Genomic DNA, 11,764 nt, shown 5'->3' with positions numbered 1-11,764 from the left:
GAAACCCATCATACGCATTTTTTATACATCCCTTTTGACCGCGTTTTAACCTAGCCGTGACCCCGTACACAAATTTGCTTAATGTGCAATAAAAAGTTGCCGTACCCGACCCATTGAATAGAGCCGTGTTGCGTTTTCGGGTCTCAAAAGAGCCGCGCCGCCGACAAGAGAACACGAGTCGAGATCCGCAGATGTGTCACTTGTAAACCCCCCTATCAGCTGGGTGTAGGTGTATGGTGACTTTAGACAATACACCAGCCATAACGAGACAGCATCGCGTAGGTCATTTTTCACAAATTAATAAACCTAGTCGTGTTTAGGCTCATTTTGAAGCTCGAAATGCGGCAAATTCAATAAAAAATGTTTCGCTTAGTTTGTCTGAATACTGACCAAGTTAAGACCCCTTTTACAGCTTGGTCCAAAAAAAACTACGAAAAATTCAAATTGAACAGAATCTAGCCGTGTTTATACTCATTTTGAAGCTCTAATCAAGGCAAATTTTTATCTTTCAAAAATTTTCTGAAATTTTCAGATTTTTTCAGTCAAAAACTCAAAACACTGAAAATTTCCAGGCCGCCAACCCACCGGGCTCGACCCTCCGAAAATGGCAAGAGAAACTGCGTAAATCAATGGGGACTGCACTTCCAATGGTAAAAGGACGTGGATTTCTACAGTATACCTTTGGTTTTCTACCGTTTCGACGACCCATTAATACAGTAATCGGTGCGCCGATTACTGTAGAAAAAACGGAAAATCCGACGAAGGAGCAAATTGAAAAATTGCATGAGCAATATGTTGAGAAACTGGTGGAACTATTTGAAGAGCATAAACAACGATTTGGAATTTCTAAGGATGTCAATTTGGTTTTGAAATAGAAAATATATTTTTGGAAATAAGTATGAAATTTTGAGAAAATATTTTCACATTTTTTTAAATTGAATTATTGTCCCTTTTTTAATTTTTAAACATTAATAAAAAAATTTTTTAAATGCTGAAATTCATTTTAAAAAAACTCAAAAAAGATTGGAATTTTACAATAAGCCAATTGTGAGCGAAACGATAATTATAAATACATCGAGTTTTAAAGATAAAAATGTAAAAATTTCAAAAATCAACTTTCCATAAAACAAAACTGATCGAACTACTGTAGGTTTTTAAAATCCAGGTTTTTTTTCAAAAATACAGAAAAACAGTCCTAACTTTGTTCATTGCCTTCCATCTTGAATGAAAACTTCATTTTCTTAATTTTCATGACAAGAGCTTCAAAACGAGTACCCACACGTCTGGGTTGAACTATTTTCACAATTTCGGATTCCTATGCGCCTTTAAAGTCGAAAAATCAAAATGGGCGGAGCCTAGTCGTGTTTATAATCATTTTGAAGCTCTGAACGCGACAATTTTGAAATTTTAATTTTCAAATTTTTTGGAACAAAACTGATCGAGTTACGGTAGATATAAAGGTTCTCGGACCTATCAATGGCTAGGCTACAAGAAAGAAAAAATGTGTAGATCGAAAAGTGTAATTTTGTAGTTTGTAGTATACATTCTCCTTCTTCTTCTTTTTATTACACTGTGTACCCCCTTGTGTACTCTGATCCTCCCAAGGTTCCTTCCTTTCTCTAATTCTCTTCTCTCTCTCTCTCTCACTATCTCGTCTCATCAACGATTTCACGTCCCACTTGTCATCAGTATTTAGTGGATGTCAAAAAAAAGAAAATTGTTTTTGGTTTCAAACATTTTTTTTTCAAAAATTAATTTTTGGAATAACCGTAATCATTCTGGTAGTTAAAAATGTCAAGATTTTAATTTTCCAATACTTTCGGCGTTTGCATACTTTTGAAAAAGTAGTATTCCAACTTTTCGAACAGGACTTCCGGCCCTATTTTTTAATTGTAGAGATTTGAAAAGTGAAAACTTAAATTTGCAGCGTTTAGAGCTTCAAAATGAGTATAAACACGGCTAGACTCCGCCCACTTTGATTTTTTGACTTTAAAGGCGCATACGGGGTCCGAAAATTGGAATTCAATGAAAGTAGGTCATGATTATACTCATTTTGAAGCTCTAAACCAGGCAAATTGAATGCTTTCATTTTCTCAAAATTTGAGCAAAAACTGAGCAAGTTACGATAGTTTGAAGAAAAGAAGGCTAGAGCGCCAGAGAAGCCAGACACACTGCGTCTCTAGCCGTTAAAGTGGGCGGAGTCTAGCCTTGTTTTTACTCATTTTGAAGCTCTCAACGCGCTAAGTTTAAATATAAAGTCAAATACATAAAAAAAAACATTCGTCAAAAAAAATTATGGCAATAAAAGTACAAGAAAGTTGGAAAAAATTTTTTGCAAAAAAATTTCAAATTTTCTCAAAAACCAAGTTAATCTATTTCAGCACCAATTTAACATCCTTTTCAACTCCAAATCGTCCTTTATGCTCTTCAAATAATTCCGTCAATTTTTGACAATAAATCGAGTGAAGCTCATCAATTTGCTCCTTCGTCGGATTTTCCACCTTTTCTACAGTAATCGGTGCTCCGATTACTGTATCGATTGGTTTACGGAATGGTAGATAGCCAAAAGTCATCTGAAGGAATCCACGTCCATGGAAAATTGGATAGGAGATTCCGAATATGCGTTTCGACCAATTTTGGAAATTTCGAAGTTTCGAGCCAATCGGATTGTCTATCTGAAAATAGGTTTTTGAAAAAAAAATCTCAATTATTCGAATTAAGTTTACTGAGAGCTTCAAAATGAGCCCAAACATGGCTAGAATAGGTGAACTTTAAATTTTTCGTTATTTTTTTGGACCAAACTATAAAAAGGGTCATACCTTGATAAGAATTTGTGTAAACCGGATGAAAATTAATTTCCTGAGTTTGTCACGTTTAGTGCTTTAAAATGAGCCTAAACACAACTATTTTCTCTCAATTTCAAGTTTTGACCTGCGCGTTGCGGTCGCGTCGCGGTTGGTAGGGCAAAATTCAAAATTGAGCTAGCCTAGTCATGTTTAGGTTCATTTTGAAGCTCTCTATTATCCAAATCGATTCATCAAAATTGCACAAAAGCTAAGCAAGTTACGGTAATTTCAAAAATGGCAAGAGTGCAGAGAAGCGAGACGCACTGCGTCTCTAACCGCCAAAGTGGGCGGAGTCTAGGCATGTTTATACTCGTTTTGAAGCTCTCCGCGCGCTGAATTCATATTTTGTACTCAATTTATCTAAAAACCTACCTGTTCAAAGACATCATTCTCTCCAAACGAATAAACTGGCACCAAATGTGCTCCAGTGAGCAATGCCTCTCTTACAAAACCTTTTCTCGATGCCAGCGTCAAAACATGATATCCAGGATGTGCATCCAATGCCTCTTCAGCTCCTCCAATCACCAAAACCACGGCCCGCCCCTTGTCTCCAGATTTATCCAAAACGTATTCAATCGATTCCCGAGAGCAGTCGATTAGGCCAGTCAGCAGGAGGAGTTCACGACGAATCGCCATCTGGAATAAGTTGAAAATTTGAAATATGAATGCAGCTCGTTAAGAACTTCAAAATGAGCCCATATACGACTAGACTCCGCTTTCTTTGGGTCAGAGACTTTGGGTCAGTGTGTATCATTTCTCTGCACTCTAGCCTTTCAAACTACCGTACCTTGCTTTGTTTTTGCTCAAACGCTTCAAAAATAAAAGCATTGAATTTGGATTATGAAGAGCTTTCAAATGAACCCAAACATCACTAGTTTTGGTAAATTTTGAATTTTGACCGGTGCGGTGCGGTCGCGTCACGGTTAGGTCCCATTTCATAATAGACCCAACCTAGTCATGTTTTGGCTCATTTTGAAGCTCTAATCGCGACAAATTCGAAAATCAATGTTTCAACCGAAAAATCCTGAAAAGTATCGATTTATGACGAATTTCGAAAATTTCGGAGTTTTAACACATCCGGGATTTGTAGTCATCCGGGATCTTTCGAATTTTCGAATTTTTTGGATTGAATTTAATATTTTCGAGATTTTCAAGATTTCAGTTTCAAAATGAGCCTAAACATGACTAGGTTTGGTGAACTTTGAAATTTTCAGAATTTCTGCACCCCTATGCGCCTTTAAAGTCGAAAAACCAAAATGAGCGGAGCCTAGTCGTGTTTATACTCATTTTGAAGCACTCAACAAGACAAATCGAATGCCTTTATTTTCATAGAGTCTGTGCAAAAACTAAGAAGGTTACGGTAGCTTTTGAGAAGCTAGAGTGCAGAGAAACGAGACACACTGCGTCTCTGGCCTCAATCCTCAAGGTTAAAGGATTCTAGTCGTGTTTATACTCAGTTTGAAGCTCTTTTTATACTAAAAACATTGATCACCTTGAAATTTAACGCCAGTGTGCATAAATTCCATCGAATCGATGGGAACTTTTCATAGATTCCAGTTCCATTTGTTGCGAAATTCGCCCATGCAGCCATTGCGATAATTCCATGGGGATGACAGCCGATCAGATAGTTATGGTCCGGTGATAATTCGGCAGTTTTATGAAGTTTAATGGGGAAGTACTGGGCGAACCAGTCGTTGACACGCCATCTGGAACAATTTGGAAAATTTGAAAATTTTGAAAACTTAAATTTCTGAATTTCTGAATTTCTGAATTTCTGAATTTCTGAATTTCTGAATTTCTGAATTACTTTCGAACCCATTCACTTGCATATCCACCTCGTTTCGGAGAATTGATGTCGTAGAGGTACCAACACGCGTAGATCGCCAGAATGTGCCATTGGAAGGTGAAGAGCTAAACAAATTTCAAAACTTCTTGAATTCTAATTCTACCGTAGCTCAATCAGTATTGTTCTGACAGGCTTTAGCCTTTAAAATTTGAATTTATTGCGCCAAGAGCTTTGAAACAAGCCCAAACACGACTAGTTTTCCTCAATTTCGAATTTTGACCAGAGTATTGTGGTCGCGTCGCGGTTTTTAGGCGAAAATTCAAAATGAGGTTAGATTAGCCGTGTTTAGGCTCATTTTGAAGCTTTCGACGTGCTGAGTTCAAAATTTTAACTTTCATCTCAAAAAGTTCAAAAATTAGAGAGTTAGGCAGCAAGTGAGATAATTCCAAATTTTGGAATTTTCTATGGAATTTTCTATCAGTCATAACTCGGTAATTTTTCGAAATTTCCGGACAAAACCTAGTTATTCCAATTTATTACGATTTCAGCTTTTAAATGAGCCTAAACACGACTAGTTTTTCTCAATTTCGAACTTTGGCAAGAGCGTTGCGGTCGCGTCGCGGTTGATAGGTCAAAATTCAAAATTAAGCTAGAGCGAAATTTTTAGTTTTCAAAATTCAAACATAAAAAATGCGACCGCCAGAGCTCAAAAATTCCAAAAAATAACGAAAAATTCAAACTTCGCCGAACCTGAGCTTGTTTATACTCATTTTGAAGCTCTCCATGAGCTCAATTAAATTTTAACTTAACTTGTAAAACTTCCAAAAACTCACCAAGAAAAATGGTAAAATAGTGACAAACAATCCAAGTGGATAGGTGAGAACAAAGTGGTAGACGACGCCAAAATACGTTTTCTTTCGTTCAATCGATGAGAAGATGTCCACCCATTCGACGCCGAAAAATTTCGGCATTTTCTGGAAGATGCTGGGATTTAGGGGGTTCAAAATCTTGGAAAAGTTGAGAAAAATTGAAGAAAACAGAGGAAAAATGGGGAAAATGCGGGCATAACTCGCTTAGTTTTCCGAATTTCTGCAGGAAACTAAAAACTTCGAATTTCCCGCGTTTTCAGCTTCAAAATGAGTATAAACACGACTAGGCTCCGCCCACTTTGGATCAGAGACGCAGGGTGTCTCGTTTCTCTGCACTCTAGCCTTTTAAACGACCGCAACTTTCTTAGTTTTCAGTTAATGTTTGCTTTAAATTAATCATTTTATTTGTTATGTTCACAGCTTCAAAATGAGCCTATACACGACTACGTTTGGTAATATTTGATTCTTCACATTGTCGTGGTGGGACCCAAAATTTTTCGAAAAATTCGATTTCTATCGAATATAGGCATATTTCTACTCATTTTGAAGCGATAAACAAGTTAAATCGAACACTGTTATTTTCATAAAATTTGAGCTAAAACTAAAAAAGTTACTGTGGTTGGAAGAAAAGAGAGGCTAGAGTGCAGAGAGACGAGACTCGGTGTGTCTTTGACACCAAAGTGGGCGGAGCCTAGTCGTGTTTATATTCATTGTGAAGCTAGAAACGAGTGAAATTCGAATTTCAAAAAACAAATATGACCAGTCATTCATGAAGAAAGTTATGGCAAAAAATAAGTTTTGAAAAAAAATGTTTGGAAACAAAAACAATTTTCTTTTTTTGACATCCACTAAATACTGATGACAAGTGGGACGTGAAATCGTTGATGAGACGAGATAGTGAGAGAGAGAAGAGAATCAGAGAAAAAAATCGGGGGATCAGAGTACACAAGGGGGTACACAGTGTAATAAAAAGAAGAAGAAGAACGATAATAATAAGAAGAGGGAAAGGTACAATGTACCCCTTTTCTCTGTTCTCCCACCGAAAACACACACTACAAACTACAAATTACACCTTACACTTTTTGATCTACACGTCCTTTCTTCCTTGTAGCCTAGCCATTGATACGTCTGAGAACCTTTATATCTACCGTAACTCGATCAGTTTTGTTCCAAAAAATTCAAAAAATTGAAATTTTGAATTGGCCTTGTTGAGTGCTTCAAAATGAGTATAAACACGACTAGGCTCCGACCATTTTGATTTTTCACTTTAAAGGCGCATAGGAGGTTCCGTAATTTCGAAAACCGTCCAAACTAGACGTGTGGGTACTTGTTTTGAAGCTCTTACCATACAAAATTAGAAAATCTACATTTCGTGAAATTCGAGCAACAATTTAAAAAGTTACGGCTGTTTTTCCGAATTCTTGAAAAATGGGATTTTTGAAAATATACAGTAACTCGATCAGTTTTGCCTTGTGGACCAAGGAAGTTTCGATATATTTATAGTGACCGTGTAGTTCGAAAAAAAACAGCATACTGTCTGCAATTTTTGCAGAAATTTAAAAAAAACCGAAAATTCTTTTGAAACTTTTTTTTTTTGGAAATTTTTTCTGCAAAAGTTTTGAGCTTTTGCAAATTTTTGACGATAAATTTTTTAGGATTTTTCGAATAAAAATTCTGAAAAAAAACGACTTTTGTTAGAAGGAGGAAGTTTAAATTTTTTCGAAAAAAAATTTATTTTCGAATTTCTTGTATTTTTTCAGCCATAATTGTCTTGATGAATGGTTTTCCCTATTTTTGTTTTTTATACTGAATTCTGAATTTCGATCGAAATTTCTGTTTTTTATGAATTTCTGGCGTTTAGCGCTTCAAAATGAGCCCAAACACGACTAGTCTAGCTCAATTTTGAAATTCGGCCTGCCAACCGCGACGCGACCGCAACGCGCTGGTCAAAATTCAAATTTCTCCAAACCTGGTCGTGTTTATACTCATTCTGAAGCTCTCAATGTCCTCTTCTTGATTTTGCGAGTTCCAGAGTTTCAAATTGCTCAGCTTAAGTGAAAAATCGATCTTCAAGTCGAAATAATAAATTTTCATGTTGAAAAAATTGATTTTTTTTTCAAAAAAATAACTATAATTCACAAGTAAACGAAAGGAAAATAAACAAAAAAAGACAAAAATTGATATTTCAGATCAAAAAATTCTTGAAAAGAGATCATGATTGATAGGCTTCAAAAAAGGAGAAAAAAGTCAATAAATTATAGAAAAATCAATAAATCGATAATTCAAAAAAAAATCAAAATGGTCCACTTCTAGCCTCATTGGTCTCTCTCAATGTCCGTAGTGTTCGTTTTGTAGTCACCAGATCGATTCCTTGGGCTTCTCTGGAAATTTTTGAGAATTTCAGGGAAAACAAATTCGAAAAAAAATCGATAATGTTAATTGGGGAGTTGCTAAGCATCTAGAAAATCTAATTTCAGCCGAAAAAAACAGAAAAAAATTCTGAAAACTTCAAAAAATCTACCAATCCTTACAACTTACTCAAGGACAGCACAGGGGACAGTCATTTCTGAATTTCTTGGGAATTTTTTTTTCTAAAAAAATCAAATTAAAAATTCTTACAGTTTCGAATTCAGCGTCACAATTTGACGATGCGCTTCGCGGCAGCGATCTTCGAGTTGCTCATTTTCCGCAGCATAGGCTTGAATTGTCGAATGGGTCTGGAAATAACAAATTCTACTCTTAGAATTGAATTCAGCGCGTTTTGAGCTTCAAAATGAGCCTAAACACGACTAGTCTAGCTTTATTTTGAATATTGTACTACGCGTTGCGGTCGCGTCGCGGTTGGCAGATCAAAATTCAAAATTGAGCTAGACTAGTCGTGTTTGGGCTCATTTCAAAGCTCTAGACGTGATGAGTTCAGAAACGAGAACTTAATTCAAAAATGTTCGAAAATTGGAAAACTAGACCACAATGAGGAAAATTCCAAAATTTGAAAATTTTGTTTTTCTGTCATAACTTGGTTAATTTCCCGATTTTTCGATTAAAACTTCAATTTTCTATTTTTTCGCGTTTTCAGCTTTAAAATGAGCCTAAACACAACTATTTTCTCTGAATTTTGAGTTTTGAACTACGCGTTGCGGTCGCGTCGCGGTTGGCAGATCAAAATTCAAAATTGAGCTAGACTAGTCTTGTTTAGACTCATTTTGAAGCAATTGGAGCGTTGAGTGCAAAAAAATAAATTTCATTTCGAAAAGTTTTAAAAATTGGAAAGTTAGACTACAATAAGGAAAATTCCAAAATTTCGAAATTTTTGTTTTTTTTGTCATAACTCGGTAAATTTTAAGATTTCCCGACTTAATCTATAATTTTCGATTTTTTCGCGTTTTCAGCTTTGAAATGAGCCTAAACACGACTATATTTGGTCAGTTTTAAAATTTGACCAATGCGACGCGGTCGCGTCGCGGTTAGCAGGTCAAAATCCAAAATTGAGCTAGACTAGTCGTGTTTAGGCTTATTTTGAAGCGTTGAACTCGAAAAACTCGAATATCAAAGTTTCGTTCGGAAGTTCCCGAAACTAATCGAGTTATTATGAAAATTCAAACTTCGAAGTGCTCCAAAAATTAAAATTGGTCATAACTTGATTATTTTTCAGAATTTTGATCTGAAATTAACATTTCTGGTGTTTCCTTGTAAAGCTCTTCAAAATATGCTCAAACACGACTAGTCTAGCTCAATTTAGAATTTTTGCCTGAGCGTTGCGGTCGCGGTGCGGTTGGTAGGTAAAAATTCAAAATTGAGCTAGCCTAGTCGTGTTTGAGCTCATTTTGAAGCTCTCGCTGAGCTAAATTCAAAGCTGCTGTTTATTCTCAAAAATTTGGTCCTTACATTTCTAAAAATGCCCTCAATTTCGTGTAGCTCCGCGGTCAGCGCTTCACACCGTAGTCGTTCCATCGCCAGGTCCGTCGACGTTCGAGTCAGATCCGATTCGCACTGCGACGCTTTCGTTTCAGCTTTTCCCAGTTTTAGCTGAAAAAATTCAAAAATCAGAAAACATTTTTTTTTTCAAAAATTTCAGATTTTTTTTTCTGAAAATCCGAAAAATGTGAAATTCCAGCACTAAAACAGTCTGAAAATGGTCTAAAAAAGTTGCAAAAAGATAATGCCCCCGAGTGGAATCGAACTCGGGTCGTCAGATTGGTAGTGGAACTTTTTTTTAATCCCACTGAGCCGCTTGTGCATTTTTCGGAAAATCGCTCAGAAACACTAGAAAAAAGAGATTTTCATGTTTGGGGTATTTTTAGGGCTTTCTCCCAGCTATTTTTAGCCTAGAAATATGGTTTTCAGCGGACTTTGAAAAAAAAATTTTTTTGAAAATTTTTTGAAAATTTCCAAAAAAAAATTGTTTTTCAAATTTCCAAATTTTTTCAAAAAATGAACCTTCAACTCCTCCAATTGCTCATCCTTATCAATAATCAGCGCTCTGCTCTTCTCCAAATCCTCTTGCAAACTCTCCCCAATCTTTCGTTCCCGCTCCAAATCGATAATCAATAGTTCATTCTCGCCGATCAGCTTCTCCAAAAACTCCGAATCTGATTTTTCTCGAATTGTCCGCGCTTTTTCTCCAATTTCTTGCTCTTTTTGGAGCTTCGATCGATTTCTAGACTGCTCGAATAGCGAAATCGATGCCTCCTCGTCCGATCGATAATCAAAAGGGGCGTGGCTTGTGGTAGGTGTGCCGCACAGGTCGTTTTCCAGGATTTTCGCCAGCTCCCTTGATGCGAATTTCGCTTTTTTGTACTTTTTCTCCAAATCTTGAAAATTTGCCTGCGTTTTCAGCTTTTCCCTCAACAAATTGTCCATTTCCCGGGACATTTCTGCTAGGAGCTCTTGTTGCTCCAAAAATCGAGATCTAGAGGTCCTCATCTCTTTTTCCATCTCTTGAATTTGTTTCTTCAAAAGTCCCATTTCCAAATGCTCGTTTTGAAGCGATTTCAGCCGCTCGATTTCCAGATTTTGAGATGCAATGGTGCGATTTGCTTTTTCTGGAAATAGGGGTTAGTAAATATCGGAAATGTTATCAGAATCGTTTCTAGCTTGCTGAGAGCTTTAAAATAAGCCTAAACATGACTAGTTTAGCACGATTTCGAATATTGACCAGCGCGTTGCGGTCGCGTCGCGGTTAGTAGGTCAACATTTGAAAATTGAGCTAGACTAGTTGAGTTTGGGCTTATTTTGAAGCTTTTCACGCGAGAAACATGAAAATAGATGTATCAAATTATTTGGAGCAAAATTGGTCAAGTTATGGCTATTTTACAGTTTGAACTTTAAACAAATTTTAGAATTACGGTCTCATTTTTCATTTTAAGTTATTTGAACCAGAAAAATCGAAATTGCCATGTTGAGAGCTTTAAAATGAGTCTGAACACGGCTAGTCTAGCTCAAGTTTGAATATTGACCAGCGCGTTGCGGTCGCGTCGCGGTTGTTAGGTCAAAACTCGAAATTAAGCTAGCCTAGTCGTGTTTAAGCTCATTTTGAAGCACGAAACATGAGAAAGTCGAAAAACTCAATCTCATTTCAAAATTCGGAAAAATAATTGAGTTATGACAAGATTCGTTTTTTTTTCGGAAATAAAACTTTTTGGAGCCATGGCGGTCCCATTTTTTATGGTAGCACTTTCATACCGGAAAATTTGAATTTGTAATGTTAAGACCTTCAAAATGAGTCTAACCACGACTAGGTTCGGTTAATTTTGAACTTTGGCAAGTGCGTTGCGGTCGCGTCGCGGTCGGTAAGTCGAAACTCAAAATTGAGCAAGACTAGTCGTGTTTGGGCTCATTTTAAAGCTAATCGTTTTTCAAGTACAACCATTTTGGGATTAGCAAAATACATCGAAAATACGAAAAGATACGGAAATTTCAAATTTCCGGAATATTTCCTAAAAATTGATTTCTTAATAACTCTGTAATTTTTCGAAACTTTGAAACTTGTATTTCTGAGTCCTTGACATTCAGAGCTTCAAATTGAGCTTAAACACGACTAGCCTAGCTTGATTTTGAAATTTGACTTACCAACCGCGACGCGACCGCAGCGCACTGTCAAAATTCAAATTTGAGCTAGACTAGTCGTGTTTGGGCTCATTTTGAAGATGTTGACGCGCTGAATTCCATAATGAAAACGCCAAATCAAAAAGTCGGCAAAATTGCAAAGTTAGGCGCAAGTGGCAAAATTCCAATTTTTCAAAATTTGATTTTTTGTCATAACT

The 11,764-nt window shown here is 36.4% G+C and overlaps 3 protein-coding genes across 3 annotated transcripts in view; 1 reads left to right on the top strand and 2 right to left on the bottom strand.

The window, feature by feature from the left end:
• The window catches only part of CBG22471, a gene marked incomplete at both ends in the record, with an annotated part of 7,477 nt that extends 6,602 nt beyond the window's left edge, over positions 1-875 (top strand). The window contains one exon of the mRNA XM_002641014.1: positions 573-875. Coding sequence (XP_002641060.1) covers positions 573-875 — 303 coding nt within the window. The remainder of the gene's footprint in view (positions 1-572) is intronic.
• Positions 876-2,372: 1,497 nt separating this feature from the next.
• CBG22470 lies at positions 2,373-5,603 on the bottom strand (the record flags this gene model as incomplete). The annotated part of the gene is made up of 4 exons (XM_045243497.1): positions 2,373-2,675; positions 3,231-3,482; positions 4,339-4,524; positions 5,466-5,603. The coding sequence occupies 4 exons, from the start codon at positions 5,601-5,603 to the stop codon at positions 2,373-2,375; spliced, it is 879 nt and encodes a 292-aa protein (XP_045097577.1).
• A 2,191-nt stretch (positions 5,604-7,794) lies between these two features.
• CBG22469 overlaps positions 7,795-11,764 on the bottom strand; it is a gene marked incomplete at both ends in the record, with an annotated part of 12,343 nt that continues 8,373 nt past the window's right edge. The window contains 4 exons of the mRNA XM_045243496.1: positions 7,795-7,882; positions 8,121-8,218; positions 9,387-9,527; positions 9,939-10,543. Of these exons, the coding sequence (XP_045097576.1) occupies positions 7,795-7,882; positions 8,121-8,218; positions 9,387-9,527; positions 9,939-10,543 (932 nt within the window). The remainder of the gene's footprint in view (positions 7,883-8,120; positions 8,219-9,386; positions 9,528-9,938; positions 10,544-11,764) is intronic.

Source organism: Caenorhabditis briggsae (genome assembly GCF_000004555.2).
Source record: "Caenorhabditis briggsae complete genome, chrIII, whole genome shotgun sequence".
Classification (NCBI taxonomy): Eukaryota; Metazoa; Nematoda; class Chromadorea; order Rhabditida; family Rhabditidae; genus Caenorhabditis; species Caenorhabditis briggsae.
The sequence above is the reverse complement of the archived record's forward strand: the minus strand, read 5'-3'. Positions and strand labels throughout refer to the sequence as shown.